Source organism: Knufia obscura (assembly GCF_036327395.1).
Source record: "Knufia obscura strain CCFEE 5817 isolate CBS 148926 chromosome Unknown scaffold_3, whole genome shotgun sequence".
NCBI lineage: Eukaryota > Fungi > Ascomycota > Eurotiomycetes > Chaetothyriales > Trichomeriaceae > Knufia > Knufia obscura.
In genome coordinates, this window is record NW_027042689.1 from 136,286 (window position 1) to 155,904 (window position 19,619).

General features: G+C 50.9%; 7 protein-coding genes across 7 annotated transcripts; 4 read left to right on the forward strand and 3 right to left on the reverse strand.

Annotated features, from left to right (window-relative positions):
* Positions 1-73: 73 nt before the first annotated feature.
* On the forward strand, positions 74-908 carry PMZ80_003115 (uncharacterized protein; the record flags this gene model as incomplete). Its single annotated transcript, XM_064871544.1, has 3 exons — positions 74-265; positions 356-618; positions 668-908. The coding sequence occupies 3 exons, from the start codon at positions 74-76 to the stop codon at positions 906-908; spliced, it is 696 nt and encodes a 231-aa protein (XP_064731924.1).
* A 1,236-nt stretch (positions 909-2,144) lies between these two features.
* PMZ80_003116 (uncharacterized protein) lies at positions 2,145-3,938 on the forward strand (the record flags this gene model as incomplete). The annotated part of the gene is made up of 1 exon (XM_064871545.1): positions 2,145-3,938. One exon carries the CDS (start codon positions 2,145-2,147, stop codon positions 3,936-3,938), a length of 1,794 nt encoding a protein of 597 aa, XP_064731925.1.
* A 1,256-nt stretch (positions 3,939-5,194) lies between these two features.
* On the reverse strand, positions 5,195-6,310 carry PMZ80_003117 (uncharacterized protein; the record flags this gene model as incomplete). The annotated part of the gene is made up of 1 exon (XM_064871546.1): positions 5,195-6,310. The coding sequence occupies one exon, from the start codon at positions 6,308-6,310 to the stop codon at positions 5,195-5,197; it is 1,116 nt and encodes a 371-aa protein (XP_064731926.1).
* A 1,348-nt stretch (positions 6,311-7,658) lies between these two features.
* On the reverse strand, positions 7,659-7,955 carry PMZ80_003118 (uncharacterized protein; the record flags this gene model as incomplete). Its single annotated transcript, XM_064871547.1, has 1 exon — positions 7,659-7,955. One exon carries the CDS (start codon positions 7,953-7,955, stop codon positions 7,659-7,661), a length of 297 nt encoding a protein of 98 aa, XP_064731927.1.
* An 899-nt stretch (positions 7,956-8,854) lies between these two features.
* PMZ80_003119 (uncharacterized protein) lies at positions 8,855-10,036 on the forward strand (the record flags this gene model as incomplete). Its single annotated transcript, XM_064871548.1, has 1 exon — positions 8,855-10,036. The coding sequence occupies one exon, from the start codon at positions 8,855-8,857 to the stop codon at positions 10,034-10,036; it is 1,182 nt and encodes a 393-aa protein (XP_064731928.1).
* Positions 10,037-11,077: 1,041 nt separating this feature from the next.
* Positions 11,078-12,373, reverse strand: PMZ80_003120 (uncharacterized protein; the record flags this gene model as incomplete). Its single annotated transcript, XM_064871549.1, has 1 exon — positions 11,078-12,373. The coding sequence occupies one exon, from the start codon at positions 12,371-12,373 to the stop codon at positions 11,078-11,080; it is 1,296 nt and encodes a 431-aa protein (XP_064731929.1).
* Positions 12,374-16,206: 3,833 nt separating this feature from the next.
* On the forward strand, positions 16,207-18,291 carry PMZ80_003121 (uncharacterized protein; the record flags this gene model as incomplete). Its single annotated transcript, XM_064871550.1, has 2 exons — positions 16,207-16,732; positions 16,859-18,291. The coding sequence occupies 2 exons, from the start codon at positions 16,207-16,209 to the stop codon at positions 18,289-18,291; spliced, it is 1,959 nt and encodes a 652-aa protein (XP_064731930.1).
* Between the last annotated feature and the right edge of the window lie 1,328 nt (positions 18,292-19,619).

Sequence of the window (19,619 nt, forward strand, 5' to 3'; positions counted from 1 at the left end):
GAGTCTTCCAATTAGCTACCAGCACCACAGTCTTCATATTAATTGAACGTTACAGCACCAAACATCCATCAAAATGTTTCTCAGACAAGTCAAGGACTTTTTCTCCATTATCAATACCGATGCTCTCGTTTTTCTTGGCATGAGATTGGCCAGCATCGTCCTCAGCATCACTTCGATCATCCTACTATGTCGCGCAGTGACAGTTCAACAATTTTTCCTCACTGATGGCTTGGGCCTCGTGTATGATATGCTACCATTGGGCCCGGTAAGTACGACCCCTTAGTACCTGATCTTGTTACATTGACAATGGCTCACGTGCTGACCTCCTGACACATGCTAACGTGGTTCATGATAGCTGGCCTACACGCTTGTCTGGTCGGTCGTGTCTCTGATACTACCTGGCTGTCAACGCAAATATCACCCTGTGCTTGATGTCGCCTTCGACTTCTTTGGATGGGTATTGTCATTCGCTGCGGGCGGCGCTCTTCTCAGTTGGGCGCTGAAAGACGCTTACGAAATGGATTTCTGTACGAACCTTGCACAGGAGGAATGCGAGCGGGCAGGCAACGACCTCTCGGGTACCGAGAAGTCTGGAGCTGTGCTGCTGTTGTTCACCGGGTAAGCTCATGACTGTCCTTGCGACCATGATCAGACTAACCCTGTCTAGGATAACGCACTTCATCATGTTCGTTCGAGCCTGCCGTTCCGTCCATGCACGTCGCAAGAAATATGTCCCATCCCGAAATTCGTTCATGCAACTCGAAAAAGGTTCGGATCGCCGATTGGAAGTCTCACCACTCGAATTGAACACGCCGAATTTTGTCGAGGCTGAGCAAGACCGGCAAAGACAACAAGATGCTTGCGGCAAAAAGCCGTCGGTGGATAGCTCGATCGATTCTCCTGTCTGAAAAGCAACGAGCTCGTAGGGCTATCCTATCAAGCAGGCATTATACCTACCACCATCATTCCAACATCCATCAATGTATGCCCAGCTGCGTCATATCCCACCTCACCAGCGTCCCACCACTACTGCCATCGAGCATAAGCAATTGCTAGCCTCACAAGTGGGTCATATACAATGAGCCTTGCTCAACATCCTCCTTGCTGGTTCCATAATTGACTGTCGTGAAGCCAGCAATGCTCCTATCAGTCTCAAATTGACCAGCTACCTCGTAATACACGAGGTGTCATGCTTAGGGAAGGAAGATGTTTACATACCTGAAGTCGGCTTCGCAATACTTGCAGACCAATTGCCGACAACGACATAAAGACGTCGTAGCCCGTCTCGACGATACCTAGGCACCCAACATCGCCGGAGAAGTGGGCGAGTAGCAGAGGCTCCGACTTGTCCGTGGCAGCGACTAGGAAGACATTGAGTGACGACACAGAGTCACGATAAGCTTGGTGAATAACTAGGTTTTCGAGCCAAATTCCTCTCGGGAATGCGTTGACAACATCAGGTGTGAGAGAGGCTGTCTAGGCAATTGGCGTGAGGGTGTTACAAATGCTGTGCCTGTCACTGATGCTGTTGGGATGTAGCAGAGCGTTGGCTGTGCATGGGCAGCGATCAGGCAGCTCAAAGAGGCAATTCGTGCCATGCTGGCAGGTTAGGGGATTAGTTCGAAAAGGCTGCGGATCAGTAGTAGGAAGGAAGAGCGGGAAACAAGAAGGCCGTTACAAAACAGGCACCAACTGTCCAGTAGTCAGCGGCTTCCTCGTACTGGAGCGCGAGCGTATCACTACGGAAGACCAGGGATCCGCAGAAGCGCAGCGTTACAGGTGTCAATAGCCACCGTATGCTTTGTGTCCGCTCCCACTGACATCTCTTTTTACACGACCCAAATGCTGCGGTAGAATCAGGTGGTGCGAAATATTTATTGCTGTAAGGCGTCGACCATCAATCCCTCGCGTCTGTGATCTTTATTCTGCGGTCTTTGTTGCTTGTATTCCATGTCCTGGTTCCGCAAGTTTGCTGCCAGAAAAGTGAACAAGTGGCTTCTGCTTCTTAAGCATCCAGATGTTTTCGTGACACATTGTCCAATCCTCATGACTACTAGAGTTTCGCTCGAGTTCTAGTCAATAGAACAAGCATACTTCGTACACTTTTACTGACCTCAAGATCACCAGGCGCAAGGAAGCCCAACATGAGCACAACCTCCCCCCCAGGCTTCCTTGAGGGGGCCCTCGATCGAGTTATTCACGAAACACACAAGACAAAACCACTCCTTCCACTGTATCTTCACCTCATACTATCCTCAATTTTTCCAATCTTCATAGCAGCTCATGCCTCGCTACGCCGACCGTCATCTGCCGCACCAGTGAAGAAGAATAAGAAGTCACGAAGAATTACGGACCAGGACTCCGACACCGAAGAAGAATCATCCTCTCCAATCGAGACCCTGACCACGACTGACGCGATCCTCTTTCCCATTCTCGCAGGTGGTACATTGACCGGACTATATGTCACGATCAAATGGCTTGAGGATCCCTCGATCCTCAACAAAATTCTTGGCTACTACTTCAACTGGATCGGCACCTTTTTCACCTTCAAGCTTGTCAGAGACGGGCTGTACTTAATTCGATCACTCGTTTTCCCAACACAGTTCTCGCGCGGCGGCACTGTCTACAAGTACAACGCAACCAGCGATTCTTTTGACGTTACGGGCAACAATGGCGCCACCTTGGAGGACGTGAATACAGCAGGCGCCTTTGGTCGACCGTTCAGAGCGCTTCCGTTCCTAGCTAAAGCACGACGACGTCTGTACTACAAGGCAACATGTACACTGAACATGCGCAAGCCACTCTCGTCAAGCAAGATCAGCTTCAGCATCACAGCTCTTGACATAGTTGCTGCCCTGATCTCAGCCCTCCTCAGCTTCACCTCTGTCTACCTCGGCAAAACGCCATGGTACCTTACCAATCTTCAAGGCTTCTCTTTCTGCTATGGCAGTCTGCAGTTCATGACGCCCGGTACCTCAGCCACCGGCTCCCTCCTCCTGAGTCTTCTGTTCTTCTACGACATCTACATGGTCTTCTACACGCCGATGATGGTCACGGTAGCCACAAAGCTCGAGGTGCCGATCAAGTTGCTGTTTCCTCGACCTGATGATGGTACTTGTCCAAAGCCCATTGGTGCCCTGCCTGGCAGTGAGGAGATGGAACAATACCTGAAGTGCCTGGCCAAGAAGAGGACCATGGCTATGCTTGGGTTGGGTGATATTGTTGTGCCAGGCATCATGGTTGCATTTGCGCTGAGGTTCGATCTGTATAGGTTCTACCTGAAGATGAAGCAGCAGGGAAAGGCGGGCGCCACCGAAGCCAGCGAAGAAAGGCATGGGAAGGATCAGAAGGCCAGGCCGACATACACGCCTGCTCGAGGTATGTGGGCTGAACGCTTCTATACTGCTAAGACCCTCTGGTCGCCTGCACTGAAGGCAAAGAGCTTCCCGAAACCTTACTTCAAGGCTACAATGGTTGGATACGTTCTTGGTATGATCGCCACGCTACTGGTTATGCAAGTTTGGCAACATGCTCAGCCGGCACTGTTGTACCTTGTACCTGGTGTACTGATCTCATTTTGGGGTATGGCATTGTCGAAGAGAGAGATCAAGCTGTTGTGGAACTATGACGAGGCTGAAGAAGACAAGGAGAAGGAGAAGAAGGAAGAGGCGGACAAGAAGAACAAGCAAGAATCGAAAAGCAAAGAAGAAGAGTCCACGAAGAAGGAAGGTGCAGAAGAGAAGAAGTCTACGAAGTCCAAGGACGATGCAAAGGACAATAAGGAGAAAGATCCAGATCGACCAGTTTTCTCGTTCAATATCTACGTTCCGTCTACCAGAAAGCCGTTCCGCGAGACCGAATCGACGCCTTCTACAGAAGCGCACGGCGACAGCGCAACGGAAGACACACTGCAAGCAAGCAACAGCGCCGCATCTTAGAAAGTCCGCGGGCAAGCAACAGACATATACCATTCCGATGACCAAACAGACGAGAGCACACACAACAGCCTCGCGTTGTGCAAATCCACGATCGAGTTACTGAAAAGGATGTTGAGCATAGATGATGAGATGATGGCACTGAACTTAGACCTGCCCCCACTGACCGACGACGAAGAAATGGAAGTCCTCGACCAGTTAGGTCCAAAGCTGGAAAATCTGCTGGGTGACTTTCGCAGAGCGAGATCCGGGATCTCGAGAGGCGAAGCGAATGTGAACGACGTGTACGCAAACGAGTCGAACGAGCAGATCAACCGCCGCGAAGGCCCGATGTCGTCCCCCAGCAGGAATTATCTTAGGACAAAACGTGGCCCATGCCACTAGGAGCATCGTTAGAAGCATCGTCAACATTGCTAGAGGTATCACTAGGATTATCACCTTGCGTATGAGAGGATCTGCCAATGAAGACTACAGTGAGGGCATGGCTCAGTTAGCAACAGCTAAGTAATTATCAGACAACGGTGCATTGACCGAGGCGGAGGAGCTCGAGATGGATGCGCAGTGTCGAAGAGTGAGCATGCGATTCGGAGTAAACGCAAGATGAGACGGGAATAATGTGAGACAATCGAAAGTGCACAGACGGTGTTCAGAGGACTAGAATACGAGTTTCACTAACCACGACTGAGCCGACGCCACGGGTGTCGGTCTCTCTTCTGATTGCATTTGTAGACGAGGCAACGACTTGTTCGGCTCTGCAGTGTGAGCAGAACGATGTGGTCATCTTCAACAATCCTGTCTAATTAACGGTCGACAATACTTCTCATCCAACAATCAGCCACGTCCCTCCGCTTTGTGGTGGTCTGCCTGAATCACGTCCCCACTCTGACATAGTTTCGTGAATAGCTTCACGAAACGTCCAATTGGTCCGCTGTCAAGGACATGCCTCTGGCGATCTGTTATGAGTGACTATCCCTGGCACTAGTCGTGGATGTTATTGTTCAACTTAACAAAATCGTTGGTCGGTGACACTCTGCGACGGCTCTGTGATGGCTCGCCATCTCCTCAGCTTGACCATCACAGAAACGAACATGGTTCGTTCTCCATGTAGTGCTCGGATTCTCTTCGCCATTGGGGTGAGCTACCCTCTGAAGCTTGACCCGGACACGGCTTCGATCGTCTGAACGCTATCTTCCTGGTGTGGTTCATGTGCTTCTTCTTTCAGTCGTAGGTTGTGATCTTATGTGCCTGCATATCCTCTTTCATCCGGCAGACCTCAGTGCCGCTTCCAAGACACGATTCCACTCTGTCCATCTCGTCTCAGCTCTCCGTGTTACCTCTTTCATACCATCCACACCCAGCCTGCCATGACCGCCAACCTTCTCGATTCTCAACACCCTGCTCTTGTTGCCCGAGCAATCCACAACCACATTGCCCTTCTCCTCACACACATCGTCTTCGAACGCATCGATGTCAACCAGCACAGTTGCAGCCATCTCTTTCTTGCTTTTCCCTGATACTGCCCCATTCACCTGCGCATCAACGCCCAATTGCAACTTCGGATCCGGCACAAACACACCGAAGCTCAGAGGACACGGCAGACCCCTAAGACTGAGACGCCTTGCTTTCGCGAAGTCGGCATCGCAGAGCACAATCTTCCAGTCTTCGTCCCATCTTGCAGGTGGCAATCTGACATCTCGCAGCGCCGCAGTAACAGCCATGACCGCGGTATCGAACATGCTGCCTTCACCTCCGTAGCTAAGCGCTACACAGTCAATGTAGAGTACCCAGTATGCTTTCAGTACATCTCTTTCTGGCTCAATGTACGCTGGATCGTCGGGGTCAAGCGCTGTAAGGTTGGAAGCATCAGAGGAATGCCGTATCTCGAGGTCGGACATGCGGACGAGTCGACTGCTATGGAGGAATGAGAGGATGCGCTGGCTGAGCGATTGTGCTGTTGTAGAAGGTGCCACATTTGCCGGAAATGAGGGATGGGAGTTCGTGCTCAACTCGAGATTCGGGACGAGAAGATTATTTAGCGTAACGGCCTCGTAGTTCTCCTCGTCCTCTTCATCCTGATTGTCCGCATCCTGCCGCGCATTCTCACTCGCCCTGTAATGTGGGATTTCAGATACCGGCAGGATCTCAGCGCGAATACCGCAGACGATCGTGCTTTCGCCGACCTTGACGAGGGAGGAGCCGTTGCAATGGGTCAGAGAGCCGACGTTGAGGTTTATTGGTCGAGTGTCGGATGGGGCGCGGTTTGAGGGACGGAGGGGTGGGTTTTGGGAGAGGTATGCTTGAAGCAGGGCTGGTGGGGAGATCAAGGGCATTGTTGTTGGTGGGATGGTAGAGGGTGCAGGTGGTTGGATTGCCATGAGAGTATGGTGTAGGAAGGAAGTGGTCAAGGCTCAATTCGTGAAGTCGTTTGCTCGTTGATCAGGTACCCGTATGCATCGTAGTCAACATTAAGCTCGAAGTCGGCAACGTTGTCTTCTACTAGAGTGTGGACATGCGAGGCAAGCCCGACTAGCTAGCGGGATGCGCCTGCACATGGTGAAGGTTAACAAGAAAGAAATTCAGGCCGCAAGGCACGATACCATGCTTTGCTGCCTCAGGCAGTAAAAATCACATGACCGACGAGGCTCCGCGATCGACCTCCAACGACCTCACCAGACTGCGCCAGCACTAGAAGCCTCAGCGACGACCTCAATTTTGCTCACATACCTCAGTCGCTCCCTCACGATGTTCAGGCCAACATGTAGGTCATACCCTGACACCGAACTCCACGATCTAACACATCAACCATGTTCAAACACCTTCCGCAACGTCGGCTAACAGCTCGACAGTGAGAAGACTAGCTGGCGGTGCCTCGCATGGCAAGCCGTTGTGGGAAGCGAAAGGCGCGGACGCAAACCATCCGGTCTCGAGAGTGAACAAGCAGCCTCTATGGATTAGATTCTGCGCGACGGGCATCGGGGCTAGCATGTGGTTCTTTGTGAGTGGTTCCCGTGAGAGATGAGCAAGAAGGACAAGAGTGTGCGGTCGAGCAGTTACTGTGTGGAGCCGAGGAACCCTCGTCGTGTAGGGCGGCAGTGCAGCAGGGGACAGGGTGCGAACAGTCCTGGAAGAGCAAACGCTAACGTTTCTTCCGAACAGTTGATGTACAGAGCGAAGCAAGATGGACCAGCGCTGCTAGGGCTGAAGCATCCTTGGGACCATTGATACCACCTATCGAAACAAGAAACCAGCATGAGCAGAGCACGACTCGGACGAAGGGCCCTGTACGAAAATGAACAAGAGCAGCAGGCCACGGTATCATTCATAAATAAGCAAAACCTACGACCAAGTACTCCGCCTGGAGAGCGTCATGTTTCTACCATAGGAACAGATTCGCAGAGAGAGGTCTTTCTGTACATATGGCAGTGAGCAGGTCAATACATCATATGCATCAAGCAGGCTTCTGCTTGCTCCCATTTGTGACTTGACGGGGGCTACTTCGAACTACATGCTCGAGTTCTTCCATTTGGAATTGCGGCAACAGTAAGCAAGAACGTGGTGCTATATGCTGACGCTACACGCTTATGCAGACATCGGTTCATTCCGGCATATCGACGACTCAAGTCGAGTTCTGCACTACCTTTGCGGTCGTTTTGTACGCCTCAGATAACTTCGGTCTCCACATCCACCGCTGCTATGCCCACCCTTCAGGGGGTCCAGCGCATCTTATCGCACTACTCTGTTCCTCCTTGCATCTGACAGCTCCCTCCACGCTTCCATGAAGTATTTTTCATGTGTTTCTTGCACTGGCATCACCTGGACCTTCATAACCCAGTCGACGAAGGTGGGATGGTCTTTGGATATGGCTTGGTGGTATGCGTCGACTGCATGATCTCTGAACAGCCGACACGCTCTCATGGCATCGAAGAGGGAGCAGTCAACGGACTTCTTGACAACATCGTCCGCTAATTCTCGGAAGATCATGTGGAGCATCTCCGGTGGGAGCTGAGAGATGTTGGGCATTTTGGTTGATTGGCGAAAGGCGTATGACAGGTCTTACGAGGTGTTCTTCGATAGATGAACAAGTTGTAAAAGGCGTCTTATGGTTCAGACGAGGACAAGGTTGCATGGGAGAAGGCCAGGAAACAAAAAGAGTCAGGACTCTACGTCAAGCACAAGCGGCTCGCGAACCATAATGTAAGTGAATCATCAGCAGTTCAGCTTGCGCAAACTTCACTGACTTGCATTTCTCACAGATCGCCCGCCTTAGTGTTACTGTACGGTTGTACGCCATAGCATCAGTCACTGCTGCAAACATCTCTTACTGCCTGACCGAATGAAGCGAAAGAGGCCTGGAATACACGAGTTGCATATAGCGCACTGCACTCGATCGTGACATCCGCCTTGCTGCTGCGGAGGCGGCCTCGCCATGCATGATCTTGCATTTTTCGGTATCCCGTATAGACACCAAGACTGGCACTTCGAGATTATGTGCACTACTAGTAGATGACAAGCGTCCTAAGGGTGGTGCAGCCAGCATTCCAAGGCTTCAAGGCCGCTCTCGCTCGTACCGCCAAGAAACGAAAGAACACTTCCACTGGTTCAAGAGTGCAAGCCTTCAAACACGGAACGATCAACAACTATGCAAGAACGAGGGCGCTAAAAGAAAGGTGCAAGAATAAAGTGTAGCGATTTGCGGCGCCAAGAGACATTCGTTTGGTTGACTTATCAGCCCAGCGCTGCGAAACATTCAAGGTAACTTTCTTTACTACCTCTGATCGTCTCGCAGGTTGTTGTGTTCTGACCTCTAGTGTGCGTTACCTATCAGTGAACCAGAAAACGAGCAACCGCCAGGAGCAACACCGACAGTGGTAGCCAAGCTAATACCTACAACCACTACCAGACAAGAACAGAAACATACAATGGCAACCCAACCGGCCACGTTCATCAAAGCGATAATGTCTGACCAGCCTCAGCGGCCAATTGAGGACCTACCCGTCGAAATCCGCTCCATGATCCTGTCCAAAGTGTCGTTCGCAAAGGAGAACGCTGTGAAAGACTGGCTGAACCTCGCACTTACATCGCACCAATTCTACAAAATCGTGGTCAGCCGAAGCTTCTGCGTCCAATATCTATGCAATCATCCAAACCCGTCGATGACGCTCTACCGGCATTTGCCAGGTTTCTATGAGCCTAAAGCCTGGGTAGCGAGGTATCAGCATCATCTCCAGACTGCAGACCTTGCACGAACTCTATTCGAAATACGACGCCCCAGATTTGAGGCACACCTTACATCAATACAACAGGGTGAACTGACTGAAAAGCTAGAACACGTATTCTGCACTGCTTATGCCCTGCTCGATCTCATCACAGATCACAATGTCGCTCTCCAGGGCCCTTCGAAGCACAGCCTACGATACACATTCACGATCATTACGGAAGTCCTCCCCGACGAGGCGATTCTTCTGCTCCGCTGGATGACCTGGACCTTCATTCTCGGCACGAGCAGTAGAAAACAATGGTCTCTATTCTCTAAAGAACGACCGCAAGATGAACACTACAGCTTGCATCAGCCATCATTCTCTGGAATCTATCCTCCAACGTCGGGAGGGTCGCTCAGAGCCGTTCGGCCTGGTCCACGGGTTACGCCGACTCTACAACAGAGCCAGAAGCTCATGCTTGCAATTGAATGTGCTCTGCTCTTCGGACCTGGAAAAGACATGATGCGCCGCGCTTGTGACCACGAAGCTGAGAGCGAGAAGTTCAGCGGCCAGTTCGTGTGGTTCATTGGCGACGCGCTAGGGCAGATGCTGGGTTACCACGGGTCCGTCAAGACGTGTTTCGATAACACAGTCATCGACTTCGATGAAATTGGGGCCACTCTTAATCGGCGTTTTGATAGTGTTGCGGATGGCTTGGGCCTTCAGCTGCCTGCTACATACCAGGACCGATCTAGTACGCGTGGGGAAGCTTGGCAGAAGTTGGTCGCGAGCGCTGATGCCATAATGGGATTGATTGATCGGATGGATCTGGCAGACGTTGGGCTCAAGCTTCACGCAGCAGGAGAGGAAGCGAAGCAGCAGGTCGGCCTTTCCGGCCTGTAAGGAGTATTTGATCAGAGGCACTCAGATTGCACATTGCAAGCCGTTGCGAAATATGTCTTCCCTGAAGATCGTTCACCGCTCTCATATAGAGAACGCTTTACGACGTCCATACCCAGCTCCAGCCACTCTCCTCGATACGAGGAAACGGTTGAAACCCATCTTGACGTGCAAATGCACCTCGGTCAGACAAAGAGCATGGAGCGGCGGGTCAGCTACAATGAAGATCTTTGGTTGCGCAGAAGGGCACGCCGGGCCACGCGAAGACAAAGATGGCACAAGTCCCTGTCCTGAATAAAAGACCTACACCAGGCATAAAAGGAGACGAGCTGCGCTCTTACGAGCACGCCTCTATCCAGCACAACTATACAGGCCATTCGGGAACCTATTTATCTAGTACTAATCATTCGCAACTTTGGGTCAATTGATTCACACACCTGATACAGGATGCTAACACTAACACTCAAAGATCTATACCTTCTCAAGAAGGTCGCCGAGCTCAAGAAGACACGACCCCGTTGGGCCGATCGCGATCTTCAAGATCTAGCCAGGGATCTATGCGAAACCGAGAGAGAAGTAGCGGAGAAACAACTTGGCAGGATGTTGTCGGATGACCAGCTCGTCGCCTATCTCGAGGCGCACCCAGAGAACAGAGCTAGGTTCTAGATTGCTAATGTCAGCGCTTACGTAAACAGCATGGACAAGCAGTCATGTCTGCCGTACTGCCAATGGCGCTCTCCTTGGGTACGGTTGAACATAGCGAAATCATAGCATATCTTCCTACTTTTCGTATGCCAGTACACGTGAATCCAATCTTTGCGCATACTTGCTAATTCCCTCATATGTTGTCCTCTATCAACGTTCGTCAGCCGCCCACACTTCTTCCAGCGAGTGTCAACGCACGCTCCGGTGTTGGGGTGACACGAGCCTGACTCACAGCTCTCTCCGACTCTTCTCGGACACTCATTTATTCTCTCAGCCTCCTTTAGTCAGATCTCCATCCAAGATATTGTCACCCAGCTGCTTGTCGCTTCGGCTCTGCCCTCAAGATAGCCTGTGAGGATCTCGCTGCGGCAGTGCCATCTTAGCCTCTTCGGGCAAACTTTTCCGGGTCCGCTCTATCTCGGCTTCCCATGCCTCTTCTCGCGACCTCTTGACTCTTTGCTGCCAGTCAGAGTTATTAGGGTCAGAATGTGTCACGTCGGCCGATTCAGAGCCCGTGGCGTGGCTGTGTGGCGTCTTTCGTTTTGACTCAATCTGTTCACGATCCTTGTCGGCTCTGGAAGAAGGCTTGCTCATCACTGCATCGTGCTCGGTCTTCTGTGATATACGATTCGGTCCTTCCTCCCTGTTCGTCGCTGCAGCTTGTTGGGCTTCGTCATGGCCAGCATCAGCGACCGAACGGACACCGGGACGAACAAGTTGCTCGCCCTCAAAGACAAAACCTCGGAGCCTCAACTTGTCAAAAAGCCTCTGGATATCGGCACTTAATACTCTCACGGCCTTCTTGCTGTCATCACTTTGAAACTGTTGTTGCAATTCAGATCGCTGATGCTTGAGCTCTCTGATTGCCTTCGTGATCGCGCTGACTTCTTGTTCCTCTTTGCTGGAGCCCGTGAAGGGGGCGATACCGACTCTGTTGCGAGCTTGCTCCTCAAGCCAGCTATTCACTTCCTCCCAGTCTTCCTCCATAAGATCAAGTAGAGCATCATCGGGCACGGCGGGGATGTTGAAGAGATCTGTTGACTGTGTGGTTGCTTGGTCGAAAGTCTCTGTGTCAAGTTCCAGTCGATGAGCTACTTCAGAAGACGTCTGTTGATAAGCCTTTGTGAGCTTCACGTGCTCATCGTTCAGGCTCTCAAGTTGGGATGTAATCTCTCGAATACCATTCTCCAATAACAGTCTTCGATTTTCGACAGTTTCGAGATCTTGGTCGAGATCCTCTGGGTCCGATGACTCCAGAAACTCTATCATATCGGGAATGCGGCGCAGCAGAAGCTCGAATCGATCGAGTCGCTCAAGTAGTTGCTGTCTAACTTCCTTCTCGTGCTGCTTATACGTATCTAGCTGCTGTTTTGCCACCATCATGTGCCGTACCAGCTGTTCGAAGAGTACAGGCTCTGATTGTTGAGGAGTCTTCTCGACCGATGGTAATCTAGATGGAAGTGGTGGGAGCGAAGAACTTGGAGAGTCTAGTGTTGGCCCTCCGGCTTCTCTTGAAGCTGGCAGGTGAGCCTGTGTTCGACCTCGACCTATCGTTTGCTTGCCATCTTGTGCATTAGTTGCCTCAGCAGAAGCAGCTAAGGCGCGTCCAGATTTCGTCTGTGATCCAGTCTCCATCGTCTCAAGAGTTTATAATGTCTAATGAGGAAATGGGTGCAGAGTCGTGGGTGTAATGTGGCCAGCTGAAACAGTTTGAGTGGTAGCTACTGCTTATTCATGTTTAGCGGAGGCGGTTGTTGTTGTGATACTTGTCCTAATCACTCAGTGACTTGATCAAGTGTATCATTGTTGAGGTCCGGTCTCATGAACTTACACTTTACGACATTGCGCTCCATCGTTCCAATCCACAGCAAGCAGACTGCTTGTCACTCAGACAATTACCTCCATGACGCAACGACAAGGAGTTGATCAATCATCGAGTCCCACCAGTTCGAAGAGTTCCAAGGCAGCCATCAGGCCGACTCTAGCGCGAATGATATGCCTTTCTCAGTTTGATCACCCGTGATGTCTTCACCAAACCTCACAAAGATAGCTTACTTCATCTCGTAGACTCGACCTGTGCCCAGCTGGAAACGAATACCGAGCGGGAGAGCCAGAGTGCCCGTTGTCGATATCCTAAGACAAAGCATATCTCGAGATCCCACTCATGTAAAGGAAGAAAGCCTTAGCGGCACATCGATCATGACGAAGATCCTTGGTTGAAACAATGAACAGGCCCAGAAGTTCAATAAGCGAGCGACTATGACAAGGCACACGAGCTCTCCTATCAGACATACAAGGGATGATCTGCCTCGCTCCGAGTAGTGTTGCCTCTTGCTCAGATACGAAGCTCATTCAAGATCTGGAACGCAACTGAACCAAGTGCCTGCATAACCATACTCAACACCCCAACAAGACACATAAAACATGTCAACAGTAAAGGAGACATACGTCGCTAAACGAGTTGCTGAACTCAGAAGAAAGGTCACTCATCGCTCAGAGTCCGATGCTCGACATCTCGCCAAGGTGTATTAGCAGGTTGAGAAAGCGACTGCAGAATACAAGCTCGATAGAGACTTGACGGACGAGGAGGTCGTAAGTTATCTGGGAAGGTCGGCACCAAAGGAGATATACCTCAACAAGCGAGTTGCTGAACTCAGAAAATGGATGAGTCATCGCTCTGAGTCTGAGATTCGAAGCCATGCTAAGAGATACTGGCAGGTTGAGAAAGCGGCTGCAGAATGTGAGCTTGATAGAGAATTGACGGACGAGGAATTTGGCAGGTATTTGGAGGAACACCCGGAGAAGAGACTCGGTTCAAACTAGAGACACGATCCTCTGGTACAGAACACGGTATTGAGTACATGTCAGCAGGAATGAGTGGCCCTGATCGCTGCAGAACCGTACATGATAGATTGAATGACATTAGTTCGCAAGCTTCTGATGGCCGTACTTCGTATGAGGTTCCTCGACGAACTGAGCAAGCAGTTCCGCAAGCAGTAATGGGTTTACGCTGTTTATACCAAGATCCCTCAGAGCACATGTCACGTTTGTCGTGCGGTAATTCTCGCAGACTAGGAGAAAACGATCCGCCAATAAGTCATACCTTTCCTCAGGGGCCTGCGCCGTACCATTGTTTTGTAGCTTCTTGCCTTCCCGATTGCAATCTTCTGGACACATCCCTGCTGAATGTGACACTCATGGCATGTTGAACGCGCGCGGTTTCTTCTTGGTCTCGTTGTTCATTTGGGTTCTGGCGTGGTGATAGCAGATTCTCACATACGTCTTGAATGCAGGCATGCTATCCCGCTCTCCGTCGTGGTGGTAGTTGTGGACGGACGAGTTCGAGGACTTGGTTGTGCTGTATTCTGGGGTAATTGCGCTGAACAATGGTGCTATCAAATCTTCGGCTAACGACCAGTAATCGTGTTGTAGTAATCACTGAAAGACATAGGAACTTCGTATGATCAGAGGATCTAATTCGTTGGGTACTATTTTGCTCTACTGTGAGTTCCAGTTGAAATGTCCGTGGCTACCTTCTTCTATCATGTCCCTAGTCGTTGGATCAGAGAATCAGAATCGTGTACGTGACGACCTTACCCGAGTTCCCCCGGATAGTGATGCCTGGTCCCTATCTCTTCACCGCAGACTGTGACTATACGTCGTCCGACAGCATCTCATAGGAGGTCAATGGGGCGTTGATTTACAGCTTGACACAGAAACAGATAGCAACAGCTTAGCACTCAAACAGGCACCTCTCGAGCAGTGATGGGCGGTTTCGAGACCCGACACAGTCTCGATACCGGACAACCTCTTGGTTCGAGACTTCAAGGTTTGTTCCGATACACCTTATTCTTCGGCCTTCCTTGAATAGGCAGTCCGCCGCTATACGGAGAGATTGATAGGATATTATCCTGGCGATAGCTTACCTTAGTAAGCTATCCTTGTCATCACTATACCGTATTAGGCTAGAGATCGAGACCTCGATACGTACGCAGCTTCTGTTCACAGTAGCGAGATATCGGGGTCTCGAAAAACAAGATTCGATACTGCCCGTCACTGCTCTCGAGTATGCGAGCACAAAGCATCGCAAGGACGATCTGACAGGAGACATTACTTCTGATACCAAACATGAAGCAAAAGACGTTAGTTTCTCGCTTGGTAGTCGACTCATCAGTATGCGGACATGGTGCAGATAGTTCAAAAGCCGGGCGAGCATGGTGACCAGGATCTCAGGGGACCACTGATCCGACCACAATTGGCACACAACTTGAGCTGGAAGGCTGCTTCCTATCCGGCGACGCGGTTCCTCTCTCCGGGCAGGCTCCTTTCGCGTGGAGTTAAACGTATGAAAGATCCCATCGACCTTGTTGATATCGACCTATTGTACAATAAGCTAAAGAAGGTGATGATCAGCATACGAGTGACTGTGGCTAGTCTACCCCGGGTGGTTACCTGTAAAGACTTTATGACGCGTGCTGGAGATCTCATAGGTATCAATGCTGTGAGTGTTGATGATGCGATGCCTGACTTCCTCTGGCGCATTTCGAGGATCTTCTGGGCCTAGGCCAATTGTTATCACACAAAGCCATTGAGTAAGTGCGACCAAGATCAAGGTAGGAATGACTGGTGCTCAAATTCACTGACTTTGAGGACAGTACTGCCAGGACACGCGTTGTAGCTTGACCATGATAGAAGCGTCTTATCCCTAGCGTGATGAACATCATGGGACCGGGACCTAGCCCACATGCAAGCCGAAAGAATGTTTGTAGCAAGCCATGTATATGAGTAGAAAAGCCTCCTCCGTGCATTGGGAAAGTAGATGGAAGCAGCTTAATACCTCTAATCCATCCGGATCTCGTTTCATCCACGTCATATATACATAGTATAGGCAATAGGCTTGTCATGATAGTTTCGACGGATGTGTCTCGGGGGCGCCCCTGGCGTCGGCTCTGCTTGAATTGCTGGTGCCTCGACAGTGCCCATCGGTGGTTTCCGGAGGCTCATCGAATCACCGGCTGGCATGGCTGTGACGGAACGGCACGTGTATGAATGAGTGAAAGCAAGCTCGCGACTGAAGTCATGCGGTAGAAGTCTTTCACTTCTGCGCACGCGTTGAGGACAGTTGCCAGAGCAACCTCACTCGACCAACGGGGTGAAGTCGCGCTCTTTGTTATCACCACAAAGACCGTGAAGTTCGAGTCGCCAGCCTCGTTGCACTTGGGTCCGCCGCATAGACATCATCTCGACCTTTTCAACCATAAAATTCAAGGACTCCTGGCTTCGTGCATCTGGAACACATCTTCTTCGACCATCCACTGTCAACTATCCAACACTCGAAAGTTATTGAGTATTCAGTTGATATTCACCTATCCCAACAACATATTCGACCAACTTTCGACTAGCCTCAACAATCAAAACAAAGACCTTCTTGTATCTTCTGGATCCTTGTTGAATACATCGAAGCAACAATGTCTTCTTCAACCAAGTTCCAGGTCGATCCAGAGGCCACCTTGGACATAGAAAGCTTTGAGGAGTACTTGAATAGTGCAGAATTCACAGAAACCTATCCTCCTGGTCAGCCAGGCCAACCACTCAATCTTGATCCAGCGGAGCCAGTTGATAGCTTCTTTCAAGATCAGATGTACCACGACACCACCTCTCAAGAAGAGGCTGATACCTCAGACGCCATTGGACAAGTCAACCTTACGGCAGACCAGCCTGAGAACCTAAACTCCACGGCGCCGGGTGTAGAGTCTTATAACAGTCTTCCCACCGAATCATCGAATGGTCAGATACAAGAGACAGGATCTGCCCTTACCCAACCCTCACTTGCCACACCAGAAAGCAATCATCGATTGACTCATGGCAATCATATCGACACAAACCTAGATCAAGCGTATCAACACGGCCACAACCACCAGGTCGTGAACGCACTGCCTGCCAACGAACAAGGCATCTTTGACATCGATGACAGGGGCTACCAAGTTGAAGCTGGTAACCAAGGATCATAGTCTGGTCCTTCGAGCTACCAACAGAACTCGGTGCATGGTTCGACGCCACCACAGAACCACTTTTCTGCCACTGGCAGCTCAGAAGCGGAACATACTACTCCGGTAACAGAGCCTGAACGAGTGCCAATCTCGCAGCTTTGGCTGGAGGAGTACGGCAGAAATCATCCCGAGTTTGACGTGCCGAACCTCTTCGATCATCCAATTCTGGATGCATATGCCACACCAGAAGAGAATTTCAAGCTCATGATGGATGACGTTATGGCGAAGAAGGTGGGCATTGAGTCGTGGGCTGATCATCCATACAGTGTCAGAAACTGGTCTCGCAGACATCCATGGCCGTGGTGCATCGACCCGGACGTGAGACGACCACCGGAGTTGTATGCAACTGGGCCTGGTAAGCCAGCAGACACAGGAGCCGACAACAAATGTCTGACTTGCATCAAGAATGTCAGAGATTGTTATGATGGCAAAGTGGAGGATGGCAGATGCACAACATGCCAAGGAAAGGCGGCCATCCGCGCGTACAAGAAAAGTCTGGATGGCAAGGAGTCGACAGCAAGTGGTCAGCGTCGGATCTGCTATTGGCCACAGCGCGAATTCTTCTTGAATGATCATGACTCAGTCAAGCTTTTCAACAAGAAGGCTCGTTGGTGCAACGAAAACACGGCTGAAGCAAAGTCCAAGCGTGGCAAGAAGGGACAGCAGGCCGAGGAGGATCAGTCGTTCGAGGATGATGGTGGTTATGCAGAGGCTACTACTGCTTATGAGCCACCGGAATCGCAGCCACCAACAGTAAATCCTCAAGGATACGGAGCGCTGCCAATCCCAGATCTGCCAGCACCTTCTCATACAGGTGCTATCAACGGGATCCTGAATCCTGTTGCTCACGGCTTGATCTCTGTGCCAAGCCAGTCCTCCGATTTCACGGGCGCATTCTCCCCAGCAGCACTCGAAAGACTCTACGCCCCAGTCTCCTTTCCTCGACGAGCAAAGCGACGCCGGGAAGAGGACACCGATGAAGCCAGGGTACCATCGAAGCGGACGAGACATAACAGCACCCTGGCTACCGCCGCAACATTGGGATCTGGGGGTGAGAGTGCTGGTTATTCAGAAGCAATGCCGCCCAACGGTGACAAGACAGCCAGATCTCCTGAGAGGGACAATGTCGAACATGAATACGAACAGATGTTGGCCGGACGCGACCAGCTGTACACCACTGAGAGCTACATGGACGCAGCAGTCATTCAGGCCGCTGTCAACATCGCAAAAGAAGATCATGCTCAAGCGTTGGAGCTGGCTCAGAATCCCAGAGGCCGCCTGTTCCAGCTTGAGAAGAACAAAGTGCTCGCAAGCTGGTCAGGCTGGACCCTCGATCAGATGATCGATGCTCTGAAAACCATTCAGCAGAATCATAGTGCGGCTGGCCACGTTTCAGACAGAGAACGGGTACTTGCGCTAAGATTACAAACGGCCCTCAACATCTCTCAAGGCACCCGATGGGGCGCGCCCGCGGCATTCCTCATCCGAGACCAAGACTTCTAGTATGAGCTGGAGAGGCTGGCCCATCCACATGATGAGGGTGGCACATTCGATGTCCATAAACCCCTGACAGAGATTGAGCGGCTTCTGGTCCTAATGTCCGCCACCAACGTCACAGATGACAGGACTCGAAATGCCATTCGGCGACAGCTGGAGCCGCTTGGCATCGATCTGGATGAATTGATGGAAGATGCCGGCCGCGAGCTGCCAGACCACGTTGCGCGCATCATATTGTATCTGGTGAGTGATCCGCTTCGAGTTCGACAGGCATAGACAAGAGTGGGAAAGACGGTCAAGAGTGAGAAGACGAAGCGGCTGAACAGGGTGGAGAAGACGTGCGATGAGTCAAAGGGACTGCAGAGGAGGGGACTTCCTGTAGAATAGTGAAGGTATACCAGTCGATTGGAGATGGAAATTTTCTGTGTCTTGAAAGCCGTCGATTACAAATGATAGTACGCCAAGTTGGGCATGGTTTTCAGAACAGAAGCTAGAGTATAACCCCAGTAAGAGCATCTGCGGTACCAAGGATGTAGCCAAATACATGACAATATCATGCCATACACACAAGACCTGAGTATTCATTCTTTCCCGTGAACATTGCTGCGCGTAACCCCCCTTCTCAGTTTGCAGTGAGCTCCGATGTGCAATCACTGCCTTGGGTAGTCAATGATTCGTAGCAAGCATCAGAGTTTTCCATTACAATGGCAAAATCGAAATGCTTTACGCGATAGTAGACAAAACATCAATAAGTAGCATGACGTGAGAGAGCTTGCTACCTGCTCTAGGAGGATACAAGGCTGACACGAGTGAGCACCATTGGCAGAATGCGTGCGGTAGAAGCTTTAGAACAACGATCTGCCCTGCGTTTAGATGGTCTGATGTTTGACATGGTTTGTGTTGCTTTTCGGTATTGCTCCTATCATATTCGATGGCTGTGGAAAGCGCTTGCTGCTCGCAAGCACCGTGTGATCCGTAGTATAGTTCAATAGCATAGCATAAATTTGGTCAGGCATCCTGTCTTTCCTTACTGCTCTTAGTCGTAGGAATCTATAGATTTATAGCCGCTGCTGCCCTGTCGGAGTGCTGCAGTGACACACTTCTTCTCCCGAGCGTCGAGTTGGGCTATGCAGTTGCCGCAAAGAGGCTGCTCCTGTTGTGAGGGTTGACATTAGTGACGAGACCCTCGTGTGAGGATAGGTGAAGATCTGCATAAGGCTCGAGGCCCTGGCATATGATGACTTTGACGCTGCTAGACCAGGAGTTGTTGCTGCAGCGACTCGATGATGTCGAAAAACTAGGTGCGTCTTTGTTGTTGTCGGGGCTCGAGGACA